The 22,008-nt window shown below is 39.9% G+C and overlaps 2 protein-coding genes across 6 annotated transcripts in view; one reads left to right on the plus strand and one right to left on the minus strand.

Moving 5' to 3' along the window:
• The first annotated feature begins 1,655 nt into the window (after nt 1-1,655).
• On the plus strand, nt 1,656-5,602 carry LOC114562664 (intelectin). Its single transcript, XM_028589233.1, has 7 exons — nt 1,656-1,665; nt 2,801-2,959; nt 3,429-3,676; nt 4,623-4,781; nt 4,942-5,059; nt 5,257-5,363; nt 5,459-5,602. The coding sequence occupies exons 1-7, from the start codon at nt 1,656-1,658 to the stop codon at nt 5,600-5,602; spliced, it is 945 nt and encodes a 314-aa protein (XP_028445034.1).
• Nucleotides 5,603-7,368: 1,766 nt separating this feature from the next.
• The window catches only part of slit2 (slit homolog 2 (Drosophila)), an 89,158-nt gene continuing 74,518 nt past the window's right edge, over nt 7,369-22,008 (minus strand). For 4 of the 5 annotated variants that reach the window (XM_028591648.1, XM_028591657.1, XM_028591664.1 and 1 more), the window contains 12 exons: nt 21,089-21,252; nt 19,768-19,892; nt 19,492-19,589; nt 16,862-17,001; nt 14,143-14,236; nt 13,659-13,796; nt 12,962-13,202; nt 12,194-12,324; nt 11,910-12,064; nt 10,794-11,148; nt 10,395-10,609; nt 7,369-9,196 (listed from right to left, as the gene is read on the minus strand). In XM_028591648.1, the coding sequence (XP_028447449.1) occupies nt 8,940-9,196; nt 10,395-10,609; nt 10,794-11,148; nt 11,910-12,064; nt 12,194-12,324; nt 12,962-13,202; nt 13,659-13,796; nt 14,143-14,236; nt 16,862-17,001; nt 19,492-19,589; nt 19,768-19,892; nt 21,089-21,252 (2,113 nt within the window). In that variant the 3' untranslated portion in view covers nt 7,369-8,939. Of the gene's footprint in view, nt 9,197-10,061; nt 10,106-10,394; nt 10,610-10,793; nt 11,149-11,909; nt 12,065-12,193; nt 12,325-12,961; nt 13,203-13,658; nt 13,797-14,142; nt 14,237-16,861; nt 17,002-19,491; nt 19,590-19,767; nt 19,893-21,088; nt 21,253-22,008 lie in introns of all 5 variants that reach the window. The other variant, XM_028591674.1, reaches the window with a different exon arrangement.

Consider the following 22,008-nt stretch of genomic DNA (forward strand, 5'->3'; position numbering starts at 1 on the left):
CTGTGCATTTTCAGCTGCTTAAAAGCTGTTTTATGCTTCTGCGTCAACTCTACGCCGTAGCTACTATGAACACGGCCCCTTAACTCAAAATCTGTGGCAGTTTCACGGAATCGCCAAAAATTCCGTGATGGGCCCACGGAACAACTCCGTGAAATTAACACGGACCCTTAAGTTAAGGAAAAGGCCGTGGCGGGACAACAGGACGGTTGGGTTCAGGAAAACAATAATGGGACGGTTGAGTTTAGGAAAAGAAGATCGGGAAGGTTGCATTTAGTAAAACAAGAAAGCGACAGTTCGGTTTAGGAAATGTAACACACGGGACATGATCCCCGGTCTCCTGGGTGAAAGTCCTGTGTTTGATCCCTCCACCACCCCAACCAACTTCCCTATGCAGATTTTTGGGCTTTCAACAATTTACTTTGACCACACTGGCAGTGTTGATTAATATTAGAAGTATATTCTATAGTTTGCACATATTGTTTTCACATCCAAGTTTGGCATGATACATTTTCCACCCAGACCAATGACCATGAAATGTTACTTATTATTTTGATACAGTTAAAGTACTTAAATATTACCTACCATTTCAAAATATTCAGAGTGCTTCTTAATATAGCTTTAGTGGCCCATTGTGGTCTAAATAGTTTTAGAGGCTTTTCTGCAAAAGCACAAATGACTCTCTTGAAAATTGTACATTCTTAGAATTGTAGGCAACAATGCATAGTATAGTATATACAGTAGTGTAGTTTTTCAACACATTGGATTTTAGCACAAATCACACTTGTTACCTGTAATACAACACCATTATCATAATGAAGGAACATGTCACCCAGTGCAAAGTTGCCCCTCATTGATGTGTTATTAATAGTTTTTTGACAACAATGGAGGTCTAGGACCCCGAAGAATAAACTATATTATGTGTTGGCTATTCCGACAGTTACTGAAAAAAAACAAAATCTTTGTTTTTGTTCATTTCATGGGTTTTGTTGGGAATAAGAAAAATATAGAATATCACCATTCCTATTGTTTAATATAGTGGACTAAACTGTAATATATATATTTATAAAAATAAAAAGACACTGTTGAGGCATACCCAAAGTGGCACACCTGTCTCACAGGCAATGACAATGAAAGGAAAACACATGGGAAATCAAATAACTGAATACATAAAAAAAAAAAAAAAAAAATAATGATTTGGATGAGTAGCCAACAATTTTAAAAGATCCTGAGGACTTGTCAAGTTTGGACCCAAAAATGCAGAGTAAGTGACAAGGAGACAGCAGGCAGAGAAAAAAGATTCATTAAACAAAGAAGCTTACAACAGAAGGTGTCCTGAGGCAGGCAGGAAGGAAAAAGGAAGTTCAAAACAAAATCCAAAAACCACAAGAACAGGAAACCCACAAGGAAGGAGTGCCACAGGGAGCAGCAACAATGAACAGACAAGAGACAAAGAAAGCACAGAGACTAAATAGACAAGGTAACGAGGGTAGTAACGGGAGACAGGTGACATGAGGGCTGCTGAACAGGTGGAATACATCAGGGCGGGGCAGACAATCACAGAGGCGGGAAAACACAAGGCAGGAAGTAAAACAAGACACAACACAGATAAACACAGGAAAACTGAGGCATAAAACATACACACGGATGGAACACGGATGGAACATGGTAAAACACAGAGAATACAGAAACACATGAGACAGTAAACAATAAGGGAACACATTGTGAAAACCACTGCCATGACACTCAGGAACATTTGTTGGCAATGCCCCTTTAGTACACTATATTAGGACACTTCAGAAATAAAGTGTTGTATCCTTATTTTTATTCTTCATTTTTGTTTTCATAAGTGGGACACAAAGAAGTTATACTGTACTTGCAACATGTTACCAGTAACCCTTGTCCCTATAATCGGTTTGTATAATATAACAATTAAGAAAGCCCAAAAGGTTTTGTTAGGTGTAAGATTTTTAATTTTTATGAAACAATGAGTTACAACAAGATAGCATTGGACTTTGGGGTCATTATGACTATATTTCAGTTTATTTTCATTGAATAGTTTCCTTGTCAGAGTGATGTTTCGGTAAGTAATGCAATAAAGTTGATAAAATATTAATTTCTTTGCACTTTGAACGTTGAGAAATCAACGAAGACAAATGAGCAAAGATATACATATAGTTGTGAGGATCAAGAGTGGGCCACAAGAAATCTCACAGCGATCAACACAGGTAGGATATACAGTAGATATTTTGTTACAAAAATAGGTGCACTGGGGACTGGTTTATGACAACTTAGTAATGAAGTGCTGTTCACCCTTGATGTACTGTTGGAGTTACGTGGATGAAAGTTCCTGTCTCCTCATCTTTTACTTTATATTTCTGAATTATGGAAAAGAGAACTTGCTGCTTGTCCTAAAATCTGTCAGACCTTTAACTTTTTGTCTTAAACCTTTCAATAGTGTAAAGCTGGAAAGAACATTAACACAATTTAGGGAGAATAGAGCTCTGGCAGATTTCAGATTTTGATAGATTTGTCAGGTTTTAATTACTATGTTTGTATGGGATCACATACTCTGTACTAATAGGTAGAATTATGCTTCTTTGATGTTTAAATGCATTTTTTGTTTCTTTTCACAGACATGTTAAACATCATACATTTGTTTTTGGTGGTTTTGGTGTTAGTGGAAGATTCTTCATTTGCAGATACTACTTTACAAATAGGTAAAAAACAACAACACATACTGTACATACAAGAAATATGTTATCTAACTTTCTTATTTAAAAAAATTTGTCTTTATTTTCAGTAAATGAAGAGCTTATCCACACAGACGCCATCAGGGATATTGAGACGACTCAGAACCTCACCAGGACAATCTTTGAACGCTTGGAGGAATTGAGCAACAGGTCCAGATATGTTGCAAGGAGCTGTAAAGAGATCAAGGACAGATATAATGAGCAAGAAGGTACGCAGGCCCAGCCTGTGGGAGATGTTTGTCTATGCTAGAGGCTCAGCCAAGGACCCGTTACAAGATAGAGAATATAAAGGAAACCCCCTCATGTATGTCCTTTCTACGGAGGAGAAATGTATAAGAAAGATACTAGACATGTATTAAACATATTTGCAGATTATAGGAATTATAGATTTCTTAGATTAGCAAATAATTAGTGATATGATTTTAATCTGTAGATTAAAAAGAATTAAGATATTTTTTGTTTCTACTGTATGAAGCCCTTTGAAAAAAAAGTTTTAGCATAATAATCTGAAAACCTTTCACCTTACTTTAAGAATCAATGCTCTATGCAATACTAGGCCTATTTCTTATTAATTCACTGTGCTGCAATCCCCTCAAGCACATGTTGTAAACAAATATTTTGCTGATGACCAAATGGTATATATTTTTCACTCATTAACACTAAATGTAATATTTCCAGATGGGTTGTACTACCTGACCACTGCTAATGGCATGGTCTATCAGACCTTCTGTGATATGACCACTGCGGGAGGCGGCTGGACGCTGGTGGCGAGCGTCCATGAGAACAGTGTTTACGGAAGGTGCACAGTGGGCGATCGCTGGTCCAGCCAGCAGGGCAACAATGCTGAACTTCCAGATGGAGACGGTAACTGGTCCAACAGAAACACCTTTGGAGCAGCAGAGGGCGCCACCTCGGATGATTTTAAGGTACACAGGGGCCAGGGCACAGACGTGCTGCAGTAGTATTCTCTCTTGTGGACCATTGACTCACATTGCTGAATGGGATGTCATGTAAAGAATTTAGTTATTTAATTAAATATTTAAAGAATAAATAGGGAAAATCCTGAGGAAATCTAAGTAATGACAACGCTGTTGCATCCAAATGACACAAGCTTTCAGTCGTGCACCACCCCCACCCCTCCTCCACACAGTTACTTGTAGCCAAGGAGGACATGGAGGATTAAAAAAACATGATGGACTCTTCAGAAGAGGAAATTATCTTCACTTAAGTTTCTGCGAGCGAAAGTTGCCGGATGACACCATTTTCTAAACATAGCCATACTGAGAAATACAAAGAGTGTTTTGTGAAGCTGATAGTTTTAGTGCATAATTTTTTATAATAATTAACGTCTATTACATTCAAGCCATTGCGAAATGAGTTGATACAAAGCTAATTAAGAGTCGTGGGCTGGAGTCATGGGTGGAGTTAAACAAAAGAACAAACAACAAAAAAAAAAGGAACTTAAACTTTGTTTAGGAATCATGAATTCCTGTACAAATGTTTCCATCTAACAGATGGGGATTTGTAGTATGACCAAACTGCAACAAAACATGTGTGGTAGCACTAAGCAACGGACAGACTACAGCGTGGAAAGATGAGCTGTAATGGTGTAGCATCAATATGTCTGTGAGCGGTTTTTGCCATAAGAATTTAGTACTTCAACAAAAAGTAGCTGCAGCCATCTTGGTTGTTTCGAAAATGCCTCAATGGCGGCTCTTTTTTACTAAACTAGGTTTATGCTCACTGTAGTGTTCCAGGTGCGAGCCATAAATGGGGCACTGGTCTCAAGACAGAAAAATGAGCACAGCCTATTTGGGTCATTAGACTCTACACTCCAATTAAAGTTGTGATACTAGTGTGTAATTTTCACAGAATCCAGGTTACTATGATATAGTAGCAGCAGACATGTCTGTGTGGCACGTTCCCAACAACTTCCCACTGGAGCACTGGAAGCTGGCAGCCATCCTCCGCTACCACACTGAAAACCGCTTCCTCCGCCTGTATGGAGGGAACCTCTTTCAGCTCTTTATGGTAACTTAGTTGTGTAGTGATGTTCAATTATAACTTAGGTAACAAATGGATAACAAGGCATCAGATATAACAAAAATACAGTACAAAAATCATTAACTACACAAGCAAACCTGCAAGTCTACAGGTAGGCCCTCATGATGATATTGTCACATTCTACCAGCAATATCCAGTGAGATACAACATTGGATCGTGCAGCAACAGAGGGCCAGCTGCTCCCATTGTGTACGACCACGGAGACAGACAGTCAACCAGAATGTTATATGGACCCAGGTCAAGAGGTAACAAATAATAAGATAATATGAGATGGATGTGAGATAAGATAAAGAGCTTTTTACCTTCATGTATGGTGCTTAATGTGTAGTAATAAGTGTATGAGAATGTTATAAATTATTAAATATTCAATTAACTTTCAAGGTCAAAGGTTATCCTTGAATAATGTTATCACTCATTGTGTCCCCCCAGTCTTATATGAAAGGGGAGTTTGAAGCAGGTTTCATCACATTCAGAGCAATAAATCATGAACGTGCAGCCATGGCTATCTGCTCCGGGGTCAAGCCGATCACTGGATGCAACACTGAACACGTGAGTCCATCATCACACTTCTGCTGTCTGTCAGAAAACACAGCAAGTGAGACACAGTATGTAATTATACTGTTATTGTGTGTCTGTGTCTCCAGTACTGTATAGGAGGAGGTGGATATTTCCCCCCTGACCAGTGTGGGGACTTCCCATCATTTGACTGGGACAGACTGGGAAGGGAGCAAGGCTGGAGTGCTTCCAAAGAGATGACTGAGTCTGCTGTTTTACTGTTCTACCGTTAAGAGGGTTATTTGTAGCCTACATGTAGTTTATGATGTATTAAACATTTGAGTATTATGAAATGTCAGTCTAGTCAACCATCACAGTTGTAGCCAAATAGATTTCAGTTCAGGTGAAGTCAGGTTAATTTGTAAAGCTCCTAATCACATTGTGTCTAAATTGACATGGCAGGAACCTTGGGTTTCTGCTTATGTTGTTGTTCATAAAGAAGATCTAATATTACAACAAACAGTAATTTGTAGTTAAGTTGCACACCAGCAGATGGCGTTATAACTATATAACTGCAAACTCAAATAAAATATTAAACCTTAACCTTAATCTTAACCCTTAACCTAAGGTATTTGAGTTGAGTGTCTTTGTCTCCTGTGCGTTTGCAGCTGCTTAAGGCCACTCAATTTTGCATCCTATCTGTCCAGTGAGATGCTCTTTCACACTGCACATGACAAACACTTTACTTTGACCACACTGGCAGTGTTAATTAATATTAGAAGTATATTCTATATTTTTTTTTCACATCCAAATTTGGCATGATACATTTTCCACCCAGACCAATGACCATGAAATGTTACTTATTATTTTGATACAGTTAAAGTATTTAAATATTACCTACTATTTCAAAATATTCAGAGTGCTTCTTAATATATCTTTAGTGGCCCATTGTGGTCTAAATACAGTTTTAGAGGCTTTTCTGCAAAAGCACAAATGAGTCTCTCTTGAAAATAGTACATTCTTAGAATTGTAGGCAACAATGCATAGTATAGTATATACAGTAGTATAGTTTTTTAACACATTGGATTTTAGCACAAATCACACTTGTTACCTGTAATACAAAAACATTAAAGCATAAGGCTGGCATTATATTTTTATTGTCAACACGTCTCATGAAAATATCAAACACAACAATGTGTTAGTCCGTCTCTCAATACTTTCTGACTTCCCTCCCTTGTCTGTGGCGCTCAGCCTTAAGCTGATTTGTTCCAACTGAAGAAAAAACTGGTCACAAATATACAGTTTCATTGATAAATAAGGACACAATCATTTACAAAATAAAATAAAACAGCTGGCCCCCAGTTTTTAGGATATGTAACTCAAACAGGACCAAATAGTGCATTTCTTGGGGACTATTTGCTGCAGATTAATACACATTTGGCATGCTAGTGAATATTTACAGCAGCAGGATGGGGGACTAACGTAATTAAACCACAGTGCGCATTATCATCATAATGAAGGAACATGTCACCCAGTGCAAAGTTTTGGACAACAATGGAGGTCTAGAACCCAGAAGAATAAACTATATTACGTATTGGCTATTCAGCCAACAGTTAGTGGAAAAAAAATCATTGTTGTTTTTGTTCATTTCATGGGTTTTGTTGGCAATAAGAAAAATATAGAATATCTCCAGCCCTATTGTTTAATATAGTGGGACTAGACTAAACTGGTTTTACACTTCGGTGCATGCTCCAAAATTACTCAGAAATACTATGGGAGTGTAGAGGAGCATATGACATCAGGATTACACATGTCACTGGAGAAGGTTAAATGTTTACCTAGAGACTGACAGGGGATAAAAAGAAGTAGAGGATGAAGATATATTGCACAGTCCCTGCTGTACTGTCCATTTTATGCAAAGTATCTTTAAAATAATAATGGAAGATTACTGTCCACATTATTGTGCTTAACTTTAATAATCATTCTCTTCAGTATGTCAAGGGGAATATTTCTGACTTGGGCGTCTTAATGTGACAAAAAAAAGCAGAAGTGAGAAGTGTGAGGTAAATATTGTGTTTAATAAAACAAACATCAGTCAGGGAACTGACATTAGTCTGGGGATGGAGAAGAGGGGAATATAAAGCACAATGCACATGTGTAGAGGTGGGGGGACGTATTTATCTGTTACACAAGGTGCCCCCGTACAGTAGGAGCAGGAAGTTCTATATAACATACAGATCAGGATCCAAGTCTACGGTACAAAAACTTAGCAGCAACATGTTAACATCAGAGACCAAGGGGCTAACAAAGTAGTTTCATTTAGAAAAAGTCACAGTATTCTTTAAGCATAAATTTGTTAAAAAGGTAAAAACAGTTCTAAGCATCCTCTAGGGTCAATGCTACGCACAAGATTTGTGTGTGAAATACATAGGTAGGGAAATTATCTATACATTTATACTCTAATATAAAGACCTTCTGGTAATGGCACAGTACAAACTCTCAGGAAAGGCGACAAAAATATACAATGTCTTCACGTCACATTTGCAGATTAAAATGTAACTAAGGTCTCTGGCAAGCACAATAGTTTCAGTGATCAAAAAAACAACTTCTCTTCAACCAAAATAAAGGACACCATTTTGTTAGTTCAGCTATTTTGACAGATTATCTTTTTAATACAAAAATAAGGACAAATATAAATTAATATATATTAAAAGAATCAGATTGATACATAGGGGATCTACTGAATAAGTACAGGTATTTATGATACAATAAATACTTGTCATTCATGACTGGGGGTAGATATACAGAGAGTACTGTATTCAATCTGGCAGGTATTGTGTATAACTCTTCTACCGATGAGAGCATGTGTGTGTGTGTGTGTGTGTGTGTTGTTCAGTAGCTGTAAAAAATACCACAAGTTTGAGCGCAGCTGTGTGTAGGATCGTGCACACAGCCTCAGAGGGTTCAGGAGGTCTGTCGAGAGAGATACAGTGGTGGTTTCTTGTGTTGTAGGGGGTTATCACTGCCCGCCATCTCCCGTGCCTTAATGCAGCTCCTCCTAGTGGTGAGTCTGTGGTACTACCAGTTAAGGTTACTCCTAAAACACATAACTCACAGACAGGAAGCAGGAAGTCTACAGGAAGCAGTCTGCCGTCAGTGACCGGTCAGTCCTCCAGGGAAGAGACAGTGTGACACACTATTGGAGTCATCATGACCAACAAAAAGAAGTAGATGTAAGGAAAAAGTCAACTCTTGTGTTTTTTTGTTTTTTTGTCTTTTTCTTCACTTCATAATAAAAAATAAGTCTGTTTTTGTACTTTACAATACAATTCAACATCCCCACCGAGGAAGCATCAATCATCAGTCCAGCACTGACAAAGAAAAGAAACTATTTTTTAGTTGTTTCTCTTGTTTTTTTTTGTTGCTTTTTTTAAGGGTTTTTAAAAAAACAAACAGGGATGGTGGGGGAGGGGACCGTGGAGGGTGAAGGGTTTTCTCAGGAGAAATCGGGACCTTGGACAAGGGGGACGGGGATCAAGTAAGGCGGGCAAGAACATAAAACATATCTGGAGAGGAGGAAACCTGCCAAGGGTGTTGTCTCTTTTTTGTTGTTTTTATTTTCTTCTTTTTTTATGAGGAACACTGTGTACAGCCACACTTGACCACTTTCTCCACTTCCTGGACGAAAGAAGAGCCATCAGTGCACTGGAAGGTGTATTTCCTGCGTTTGCTGCGGAGGGGGGTGCAGCAGGGGCCCTGTCCTTCTGCTCCCCCCGGGCAGCTGCCCCGACACTCTAGGCGGGAGACCTTCTCCTGGGTTTGGCACGCCGCGTAGCCTTGCTGTCTCTGGTAGACATCTCGGACCCGTTCCCCTCGGCAGGCCACCTCTGCAGGCATGAGGAGGGAACAGAAAGGTTACAAGTTATCCAGCTTTTAACTGTTTTGAAACAACAGCGTCACAATGATGAAAGTCGTAATGGTGAAAACAACATGTCAACATGTCAGTAGACTGTAGAGAGGACAATATGAGGACAGTAAAATGAAACAAAGTGATGCCATGAGGGATGACACGCTGCAAAATTCCTCTGCTATAAACAAGCAAAATATTGTGAAATGTTGAGAAATTTGCTAATATTAAAATAAAACATCTGCCAATGGAATAGAATTTCAGGAGATTTGTACAACAAAACAAAACACTGACCTTACATGTTAGGTAACTCTGACAAAAATAACTTTTTGTCATATTTGCTGAAACTATCACTATATTCTGACAGTAACGAGACAAGACATATTATGTGAAAAAATCATGTTGCTCTGCCTCCTCCTAGTGCTCCTAAGAGGAGTCTCTAACCCAGTTTCAATGACTGCTCATGAACTGCTACTCGTTAGCATTAAAAAGAGAAAGTCTGTGACCAAGTTGAGCCAACAGAATCTTGATTCATATTTGATCAGCGCTGCCTAGTTTGACAGTTTGATCGGAGTTCATGAGCAGTGCTGACACTGCGTTAGACTCCTTGGCTCTAATTGGTTGTTTTCCTTATGGAATGAATGGAGAAAAATAATTATATAATAAGATACTATGACTTTCTTCAATTGTCCTATTGCTGTGTGTGATTTGAAAGTTGAAAAATGAGGGGAAAACAAGGTGAAGCAGGGCAGTGGATAGACATACTGTGGGTTGAATTGGAGAGGAACCAAGAAAGAATATGAGAAAAAAGAAGGCAACAGTAAGATGTGACCAGCCAGTCTCACCTGAGTAATTCCCCGCGAGGGATTAAGAGGAAGCTCAGGAGATGCTGAGTTGAAAAGGCAACGGGTTAGAAGCGTTAATGCAGAGACATTAAACACTGTTAGACAAAGACATACTGAGTGTGAGACACTACAAGTAACAGACAATAAAGCAGAAGCTAAGAAGAAGTGATTAAGAGAAGAAGTTCTGTTAATAGAAACATGCTTCATATTCAAAAGCTTGTACAGTAATATATATATATATATTTTTTAGAAGAATGTGAGTAGTCAGAACTGTAAACACAGGTAATAATTAATACACAAACACACACAACATACAGTACATGAGTATCTCACCTCTGTCACACGCCTCTCCTGTATATCCACTGTTACACTCGCAGTATGCCTTGCCCAGGCCAGACACTCTACATTTGCCATGTTTGCAGCGAGACAGACTGCAGGGGTTAGCTGCATCCTGCTCCTGCTCATCACAGAGTACACCAGCAAAACCAGGCTGGCAGCGACAGGAGTAGGAGTAGGAGTTGATTGGAAGGCAGGTACCATGGATACACCTGAGGATGGAGAAGGGAGAGACAGAAAAGATAAAGATGTGGACAGATATACAAATCTCCCAGCTAAATCCACCTTTGGATCCTAGAAATCTGGCACTCACTATGGTTTTAAACTCATGCCAATAACTGTAATCACCCAATCACTAACACATAGACATACAGTAGAGGCACACAAAACACTTACTTGTTGCCATCACAGGGATTGTTAACTTGCTGGTCACACACTGTTCCCGTCCAACCCGGGTGGCAGGTGCAGGTGAAGCCACGATGCCCTGTTGGGTGGCAGTCACCCTGGACACAGGCTCCCCTCTGGCATGGCTGGCAGCCTGGCTCCACCCCGCGGCCCAGCCACTGTCTGGTGGTGCTCTGTGCAGTCCCGGAGCCTGGAGCCCCTGTCCCCAGCCCGGCCCCCAGGTCCTGCAGCTTCCCATTGATGTACAGGTTACGGAGGCAGCCATGGAAGCTGGTGCCGTTGCGTCCGCCTGAGCTGTGCTGCATGGACGAGAGACCCCCGGAGGCTGAGGCGCGTTCTGGCATACCTGGAGGAAGAAAGGATTAGAGAGATTAGAGCATCAATTTGTAGAGGTAAAATCTAAGTATATATCAGAAGTGCACAAAATAAATCTAAATCAAATTTTCTTTATAATAGTGGCTTTTGTGCAAGATTGCAATGTGTGTTTCAGACATAAGAGGGTAAATTAAAAGGCAATGGATTCAATAGTATAGTAAAAAATAGTGGCAATAAATACTTAGTTTAAATGTATCAGCATTTAGTTTAAAAATAATAACATGCTTCCGCTGGCAGGATGTTTTTGCTTCAACTGATCAAAATGCATATTAAGGTTACTTGCGGTTTGTTTTGTGCCAGGGATTTTGAGTAAGTCTATCTGGGCCTTTGCTTCAATAGAAAACAACCTTTTTCTTATTTTTGGCCATCTGCAGGATATTGTGTTTAGGTCAATACACTTAACAGAGTAAATACTCATCAAATGCAACAGCACACAAGACACATTTGAGGAGAGCAATTAAAAACTGTTTTATGTCCCATTATTATGATATATTCATTATACCTGACCAACAATGTGATTGTGATGGGTATTCTTGAAAATAATATATAAAAAATATTTTTGTTCCTTTATAATTGTCTTCACAAATAAACCAGATTTTCTTGATGAATACATTATTCTATACAATTATCCTCTTTGACCTGCAGTGGAACAATGAAGCATATATGTATTTGTCTTCAGTCATTCACACACACACACACACACACACACACACACACACACTCAGTCCGTACCTCCCAGGTAAAGTGGAGAATCTATGTTGAGTGTGGACTGTTTGCTGATGGAGTTAATGGATTTGGGCGGCCCGCCGTCAATGGACAGAGACAAAGTCTGGTCTGATGCTACCAATTCCACAACATGGAAGCTACCATCATTCACTGTCTCCACACTGAGAGAGAGAGAGAGAGAGAGAGAGAGGGGGAGAGAGAGCATTGAGAGATTGTGTCTAAACATCTTTATCATCCATCATGTGAATGTGGCAGTTGGACATTTCTGCTTATACAGTATGTGAATGTACCTGTATATAGCTGAAGGAGGGTAAGATCCAGTATCGTAGCTGACCCTGAGGCGTCCCCTGTACAGCTCCATGGCAATATGATCATTGTCCCCTTTATACAACAACACGCCACTGTCCTCATCTGTAGCAATCTGAAAACACAGTGGGATGTTCGTGTAAATGACCTTAAGTAAATAAAAGCACCAATACAACAACGTAAAACTACTCTAAAGTAAATGTCCCACATTCAAACTCCTACATCAGCAAAACGTATTTAAACCTGCAATATCTTTTGGCTACTTGGGGGCAGCAGAAACAAGCTATTTCACAACGTTGACATATCGTCACCTTTTAAGTTTATATGTCAAACTCAAGTCCAATATTTGTCGTCTTTTAGCTCTGTTTTTGGTTTCTAACCTTAGCCCCATTTTGTGCCTATAAGCATAGCTACATTTGGGTCTCTAAACGATACTTAACCCGCAAAACTGATGGTTAGCATTACCAGTATGCTAATACATAAGAGGCACAAACTGGGGCTAGCTCCTGTTAAAATGCCAAATGCTCCACTACGTTCACCAGCTAGTCACTAACTGTGTCTTTCTGTCGTTCCGCCGGTGCAGAGCAGGTAGTATAAAGTGGCTTTTAAGAGCTTTTTTCACTGAAAACTGTATCTTTCACTGCTGTGTCTAAAAATGATGTTATGGGACCAGTAAGGGTGAACCCAAACAATAAAGTTGTGGGCCTGGACATCTAAGAGTTAAACAATGAGACTCTGTATAAAGCTCACACCTGTAGGCTGATGTTGGTGTCCGGTGAGAGGAGACTGGATGGAAGTTGCAGGTAGGACTCACGGTTGACAAAGTTGACACTGACCAGCGTCTCACAGCGATCGCCCTTGTAGCCATGGAGACACTGGCAGCGGGGGTCCGATCCCATGACAACACACTGCGCCCCGTTGAGGCACTCGTGGTTGTCACAGGGGCTGGTACGAGGAAGTACCATCGGGGGAGAGAACTCGCAGAATAACCCACTGCAACACACATTCAAACACACATTGAATACAAAAAGTGTGCCTAAATAATGTCGGGCTATGAAAATCAACTTGCTTGGAACTTAGAAGAGATAGCAATAACTGATAGTGAACACAAGGGGGAGCTCCTTCTACACCACACACTGCAAATAAATACACATTTATCATGGTGTAATGGTGAGAATGCCATGTTTCTTTTGGAAAACAGAAAATAAGACAATAAAATGTTTTGCCACATGAAAGACAATGGTAATGCGAATGTTAACAAAAGTCAGTGATTTAAAACTATTTAAATCTGTTAGAAATCTTTTAAAAGAGCAGCAGATGGTCAGCAATGCAAAAAAACGTAACATGCACTGCACAATACTATTCAATTTTATTACAGATATCGTTGGTCAAGAGAATAGTACTTTGATATCATCAGTATGTGTGTTCCTGCTGGGGTGTGTACCTTACCTGTATCCCTCAGGACAGACGCAGGTGTATCCATTGACTGCGTCAATGCACTGACCTCCGTTCTGACACTTGTTCTCTTCACAGTCGTCATAATCCAGCTCACAGTGCTCACCTACATAGCCTGGAGTGCATTCACACCTACAATGTACACATACAAACACAGAAATGCATGTTGATACTGAATTTTAATCCTCAGACTGAGCAGCAGTCTTCTTTTTTAAACATAGACAATGTAGAGAATGTACAAAGACAGTAATCTCTCTCTCTCTCTCTCTCTCTCTCTCTCTCTCTCACACACACACACACAAACACACACATACAGCTTATCTCTGCAGGGAAAAAAACAGTGTCTCATTTATTTCAGTGTGAAAAATGTTAGTACTCAAATCATGTGGGAGAGAAACAAGAAAAGACTGCAAACTTCACCAACTCTGCTTACGTGTATGTGTATGAGTGTTTGTGTTTGTGTGTGGAGTCCACTTACTTGTATCCCTGAGGAGTCAAAATGCACTTTGAGTCGTGCTGACATGGGTTCAGCTCTGGAGTGCAGAAATCTAGTTTCTCTTCACATAACTCCCCTAAGAAAACACACACACACACACACACACACACACACTCAAAAAGTGAAATTATAATATAAAAACATATCACTATTTGCCAACTCTAATGCCCTGACAGTGTTTGTGCATGTTGGTATGATTGAGCATCTCTGTGTGTATATGCAGTACCGTATGTATCTGTACTGCAGGCACAGAAATGTGTGTGTGTGTGTCTGTGTTGTATGGGTGTGTACTCTGATGATGGATGACTCTTGTGGCCAGAACCAACACAGTGGTCTGATAAATGATCTCATCTCTGGGAACATCATACTGTATTCCTGATGATATTCCTGCGTGTATCGTTTCTGAAACTCTGAACTCCGTACAAATCGCTGATGAGGCATCAGGGAATAAACCAATACTCCTGACAGCACAAAGTCTACTCTGGGAATAATTACATGGTAATCAATGAGAACGTGATAGAAATGATTGGAGATGCATGTTTGTACTTTGGAGCTAACAGTGCTACCCTTACTTATTTAGAAGCAGTCATATTAGCTAAACAGATTCTCATTTTTAAATGGGAATCCTAATTAAACAGTGAGAGTCTTCTTGTCCTAGTCTATTAGTTTTAAATTGCATATTTTAACGGCTTTAATAAAGAGGACCCAGCTGCCATTAAGAGGATTGGAGGGTTGGATCCAAAAGACTTTGAATGCTTGTTTGTCATTTAAAAGTTGACAAGTTTCTCTAAAAATGTGCAAAGTCTGAGTCAGTGTGGGTAGATAAAGTGGATTTTAGACTCAGATGTTTTTTGTATTTGCTCTTTTAAAAGAATGTCATTTATTTGTATTTATTGTTGTGCAATTTTGTGTGAGACTAGGTCACCAAAAAGTAGTCATATTAGCTTCAAGAACAGTTTTGAAGTGCTATACTGTAAGATATTTAGGTTGCAGACAGCAGACAAGTCATCTCAACTTTCATTCCTTGTTGTGGGACATCAAAAGCACACGGTCCTGCTGGCAGAGATACTTAGAAAATAAATTCTTTACTGTCACATATACAATTGTGCACAGCACAGCGTAGTGAAATTTGACCTCTGCATTTAACCAATCCGAATCATTAGGAACAGTGGGCTACTATAAAGCATGCGGGGAACTACTAGAGTACCAAATCTGAAAATAGTCCTCACCAAATAAACTCCTGTCTGAGTAAAGTTTGATAAAAACTACAGTGCCCAGTTATTTGTATTGTATATTGTTGAGCCCTTCAAAAAAATGAAAGCGAATATTTGTGATCTGTTCTTAAAGATTTATGTCTTCTGGAGGAACAAATGGTCTTAGGCCTGAGTGCCACAGACAGGCAAGGAAAACTGGAAAGCATTGAAAGATAAAATAACACGTTAAGGACATTTTTGACGATAACAAAAACAAAGAATATCCCCAGCCATCGGCTTTAATGTCAAAATGATCACCTGGAATATTATGAGACAGTTTACTTTGACTTAAGTAGCAACATGTATGCATAAAGCAGCAAGCAGAATAACCCCAGATATCTGAGAGGACAAATTCAGCAGTCTGTTTGAACATCAAGCACATGCACTTCTAAGATGGAGCATGACTGCACACAATATGTTAAGTTAATTCTGTGAGACCAACATTTCTGGGGAGCATGGATAAAGAAGGAAGGAAAGGATGGAAGGAAGGAAGGAAGGAAGGAAGGAAGGAAGGAAGGAGAGCAGGACAGGAAGGAGAGCAGGACAGGAAGGACAGAGAGAAAAACAAACTAACCTCTCTCCACCTCATTGGTAGCAGCTGCAACCACAAAAAACAGACGACAGGTGATAGAAAGCAGAGCGAGACATGAAAAAAGACAAAGGACAGCGAGATATAGAAAGAAAGAGAGAGAACACCGCCACAAAGGTTAGCAGTCAGAGATGATTAGCACATTGCAAAAGCAGACAAACAAGTACTAAGAGAACTGTGTTAGTTAGAACAAATATGACATGTCTGCAGTTTATTATTGTAAAAAGGCCTTCTCTATGTTGAGTACATTTCAGTGGACACAATACCGCTGTAAAGTGGGGTAAGTAGAGAAGTAAAAGTCCCATTTATTTATTATTTACACAATGTTACTGTTCGTGACTCACAGTTGGAGCACATCTACAACTTAGATCGGCATTAGACTCAAAGATGAATGACTGTGTTAGAAAATATTTGGTTCTTTGTTAAAAGGTACAAGCTTGTGTACATAAAAAAAATTCTAAATAGAAGTGAACTACAACTCCCAAAGTTATTTTTAGCAAGAGACATCCAATACCAGAGCTAAAGATTATTTTAGTGTGCCTTGAATGGTCTGAGAAAGCTTAAGATTGAGGTGAAAACACAACCTGCAGCTCAAATCAATTTGGTTTAATTTCTGAGAAATTCTTCTCCATGGCAACAGCGGCCAAGCTCTTGGGTATTGTTTTATTTTGAGCCACCTGCCATGCCATAATGACAGACAAACATGATTTATCAGAAACAAAGTTGGAATAGTTAAAACTGGTGTTCATAACATAAACCCACAGGATCGTTACATTATCCTGGAGAGTTTTGTGTTTCTGTGTTCGGTAATATTGACAATAACAAATTTGACCTGGGAACACAGAATGGAGAATATTACCTGTGTATTCTAGTGAGCACATGCATGTGTAGTTGTTAATTCCATCGACGCAGGTGGAGTTGTTCTCACAGTCGTTGTCCTCACAGTCATCGATGTTGATCTCACATCCGTCGCCTTCAAAGCCCTCTGGACACACACACCTGAGATCAAACACACACACACACACACACACACACACACACACACACACACACACACACACACACACACACACACACATACACACAAACACACACACATCTGTAAGCACAGTATCAAAGGATAAACACATGTAGGGCTGCATGCAGATTACTGTCAACAGAATTCTTAGAAAACTCTAGATTACACACACAAACACACTACTATCCATGCGTGCAGCCTATAACCGTAGTGTCTGCTCCATCTACATACTGAATACATACTGTCATTATTCTGTTAACGTGAGCATGCCTCAACTCTGTAACTATTACTCAGGTATATTAACACACACACACACACACACACACACACACACACACACACACACACACACACACACACACACACACACACACACACACACACACAGTGGTATATTATGGGTCTAATAAAGAGCTCTCATGCGGCACACACTCGGGTGGATTAATATCTCATTATATAGTCAATGACAGCTCTTCACGATAAATTTTCCACCCCCGACGACATAGAAGGAAGAGAAAGCATGCAAAGATGGAAATACAGACATCTAATTGAAGACTGATATGAAAAAGTAACAGAGAAGACAAATAGAGGGCAAGGAAGGAGAGAAAGAGGAGAAGGTATGATCTTGGGCTGGTCTTATTGTCTGTGTGGGCGGTTAAAATCTGCTTGGAGTGTGCAGACAAGCGTCAGCTCCCCTCCTGTTAATACTAATGAAGAGAAGGTGATTCTCACAGCGGAGCTGTCCAGTTTAGAGACAGACTGAGGACACAATTGGTCCCCGGAGCCCTTTCTCTCCTGTACACTCATCCCCACCTTCCATTAGTGGTGCATCAGTATCATTGATGGAATTATCTGCGCAGTGTCCACAGATCACACGCTGTGTCTATGTGTTCTCAATAATCACTGGTTCACTGGTTTATTGGTATCTAGTGTCTGGTAACTGATGCCTGGTGCTCACCACATCTCTGTATTTTTAAAGAAGCTCTGTTGATGTGTGCTTTGATGTTTCTATGTTTCTATGTAGGTTAACACAAAAAATATTCCAGTTTTTTATGGCCTGGATCTTATGTTTTTGGAGTTGTGTCCATCATTCTGGTCAGTTATGATAACAATTTACTCACCAACCTTATTGCTAAGAGCTGAGGATGCTGCAAACACAAAATGTTTCCTGTTTAACCATATTGACAAATCAGTCATTTAGAAGGAGGAACAAAGGTGAGCTAATTCCTGGCACTACTTAAATCTGCATACCATACAGTACATTTTTTACACTGCAATGGACAAAACAGACATTTTGGGAGCTTTCACTTTTGTCATCACTTCCACAGAGGTGGTTTTAATAACTGGTTTAATCGTGGTATTTGTTTAAAGCTATTATGTGTAGAATGTGAAGATGTCTGACTTTACAGCTCCCTAGTTGTACCACTTAAAATAAGACCATTTTGCCAAGTAATTCAGAGAGCTACCCTCCTGGCAATTAAAATGTTAAAGGAGCACTCCAGCTATGGTTGAATTTCCAGCTTCAGAACTCATGCTGTGTAAGTTGAGACAGTGGTACCCCAGGTCAGTGTCCAACATAACAGGTGTAGGTCATAACCTGTCTCGGGCAGAGTAGTAGCTCAACACCATGTCTCCATAGATGACCGGCGACATAACAGCTGTATAATAAGACAGTGCTGCCTCAAGAACTCCCATCCCACCAAGGTCAGGGGAGGAAGTTAACACATAACTCATACACGCAAACACGAACGCACACACGCACGCATGCATGCACGAGCGCGCGCGCGCGCGCACACACACACACACACACACACACACACACACACACACACACACACACACACACACACACACACACACCTAACACTCATACACACAGAAACTGCAGTAGTATCGCTCACATCAAAATACTACAACGTGACTTGCAATAGCATCTTCACACATGCACAGATAAGTGAAGAAGGGGTTTGTTTGGTAATCTCTGACTCTTGTCCAGCATGAGTTTACATACACTTTCAGAAAGACAAATCGTGGTTAAACTGTACTGAGAATTCATTAAATGCTTCTGTGTAGATCATCAAAGTCTCCTGAACCTCTCCACATATTCAGAGTCCAGCTGCTCCTGAGTTTTTCCATTAAGTTGGAGATCTCACAAGAGACAGATTTAAGAAAAGAAGGTCAAACCCAATACAACAGAGCCCGAGATATTTGGACTCTTGGTCCCTAAACAGGGGTAAAGCTACAAAACGGGTGGATTCTAGGATTCCCATAATACAACTCAATAGTGTCTTTTGTAAGACCCTCCTCGTCTGGTAAATGCTTGTCTTTTGTTTTTAATTATTTTAATTTCCCCATTGATGTATTCTAGGCTTTTAGTTCATTTGATACTCTTTGTGTTTGAAATGGGTGATATCATCAAGGTTATTTTTTCAGACTTTAGAAACCACTTTCTTTTTTTAATAGTCTCTCACCAAAAGTTGCTCCCTTCTCCTTCCTTCAGGTGGCAAGTGCCGCCATTCTGGCACGGGTTACTGATACAGGCATGAATGGGCTCCTCACAGTTCTGTCCCTACATGCAAACACAAACACATACATACATTTAGTGCTTCCAAAGAAAAACATCCTCTTATAATTGCAGTATTTGCATTTTCTTTTTCTTAGCAATAGGATTATCTTATCCCCTTGTGATTAGGAGAGACTCTTCAGCAAGTGAATGCGATGCTTTTGGCCTCCCACAGTATGTGTACCTTAAATCCATAGGGGCAGGTGCAGCGGTAGTAGTGCACTGGGTCATTAGAGCAAGTGCCATCGTTCTTGCAGGGGTTGGACAGACAGGGCTCACACTTAGCCTGGACACTCATATCAACTGGACCTGTGTGGTGCAAACACACAAAAACACACACACACACACACACACACACACACACACACACACACACACACACACACACACACACACACACAGAGACAATTAGCTTAATATAATGTACTACATGTAGGGGAGTAAGACGAGTCAGAATACATAGGTTGACATACACTCAGACAGCTGTACATTATCAGGGACCTGCATGAACCTTGCATCAACTACACAAGTCAACTTGCGCTGCAGAAAAAAAACATGGTGTTTTTTCCCACTGGCTGCTATGTATTTTTGACATTTCACTTTGAATTTTGAAATAGTGATAATAAAATATTGTCCATATACGAGAAAAATATGTTAATTTGTATGGAAAAAAGAAAAACAACGTTACCTGTACTTTAATATAAGGTAAGCACTTAAAAACATGTGCAAAAGAAAATAATAAAAAATTGTATAGAAGTAATAAGCAAGAATTACAGACATGTTACTGAGTTATGTATGAGAAAATTTTCTTTGCAAGGCCATGACATGTACAGAGGACACGGATACTCCCAAATTTCATGACAGAACATTAAGTTCTAACAGTTGGGACACACAATACTGGTCAGAACATGAGGGCTGAATGGGAAGCAGAGCGGTTCAGTTCGGTGGGGGCTCAAAGCACGAGGAAAACTGTCTCGAGGAGATTGGGAAGGAGAGACTGAGGAGGAAGTACTGGGATATGATTGGCTACTTTACCTGGCACCAGAAAACCACAAGGCCCCGGGACTTCTACAGTGCGTCAGTTAGATTAGGTTAAAAATAGGTTTCAGTCATGTATTCATTGTTAATGCGATATAGTAAGGTTTAAAGGTTAACAGTCAGTAGCATTTTGCAGTATGATGATTACAGCCACAATCATGCTCACTGCAAATTTGTGGGTTTTAGAGTTAATATATACATTTAAAAATTAACAATTCGTTGCTGCCCAGTGTACAATTTGTAAATGGCAACTTGCGGTCTCCTCTAGGAGTCCTCACCAAGTGTGTATTTGATGGCACTGCATAATAATGGTCTGCTTGTCTACAAAGTATGTGTGCATGCTTTAGTTTTTGGACACCTAATAAAGAGCATTTGTACACTGAAAATACAATAATAATACAAGGGTGAATTGATGTACTCTATATCTGCTGGCATGTGCATGTATTCCTGTGACAGTGTGTGTTTACCTGTGCAGGTAAACTTCTTGGAAGGCGTGGTGAGCAGCAGTTTGTCTGTCATGTCACCGGGCCCGGCACAGCGGGCGATGCCAGGCTCCTTGTAGCCGCTCTTCACCCAGTCTGACAACCACTGCATGTGGCAGTCACAGTACAGAGGGTTGGCACCCAGAGCCCTGCCAGCCAGAAAGAGAGAGGAGAATGAGAACAATGTTCTGTCCTAATAACAGAAGAAAAACTCAGCACTTCATTTCAGATCTGACGTGCTGGAATACACAGCCATAACAAAAGGAAATGTGTCACTGTCTAGATATTTACAGACTGAGTTGTATATCACAGTCAAATTAAGTGTGAACCGTTGTATATTTCTTCCATACACAACTGAGACTGTAGTGGCGATGCATCTATCTCATGCTGGTAGCAGCGTTGGCACTCCTATTTCTCAAACCTAAAACACTTCCTATAAGCTGCACATAAACTTTTTCCTGATGTTCTACAGCTCAATAAACAAAGTCAAAGGTAATTTTTTAAGGTAACTTAACGAGCACTGCATTAATCCAGACAGAGCACTGAAGTCGTGCTTGCATAAACTCATTAGCATCATCTGCTTTAGTCATGCTCCACAATGAATTTCATGACATTCATCAGTTACTTGGCGCTATCTGACCAGTAATCAATCACATTCATGCAGCTGTCCTGCACTGCCTTCAAAACCAGACTATTACTCTGCTGTATATTCTCATGCCACGTTCTGTTGCTATAGCTTTCCTTAACCATCTCCAGCCTAATCTCTGCCTTATCTGTTTTTGTGTTGTGATTTAACTTAACTGTACAGTTATACATTATCTAAGTTCATGTATGTGTTTATTTTGGGGGGCTACTGCTCCTTGCAGAATACTCATTGCCGCTTGGATTATTTGAGAGCTCAAAAA

This window comes from Perca flavescens, chromosome 2 (assembly GCF_004354835.1).
Source record: "Perca flavescens isolate YP-PL-M2 chromosome 2, PFLA_1.0, whole genome shotgun sequence".
NCBI lineage: Eukaryota > Metazoa > Chordata > Actinopteri > Perciformes > Percidae > Perca > Perca flavescens.

Bases quoted from the DNA above. Each gene is read 5' to 3' on its own strand.
- LOC114562664 (XM_028589233.1), top strand. The intron at 2,960-3,428 runs GTACGCAGGCCC...TAATATTTCCAG, and splicing joins CAGATATAATGAGCAAGAAG to ATGGGTTGTACTACCTGACC. The intron at 5,364-5,458 runs GTGAGTCCATCA...CTGTGTCTCCAG, and splicing joins CTGGATGCAACACTGAACAC to TACTGTATAGGAGGAGGTGG.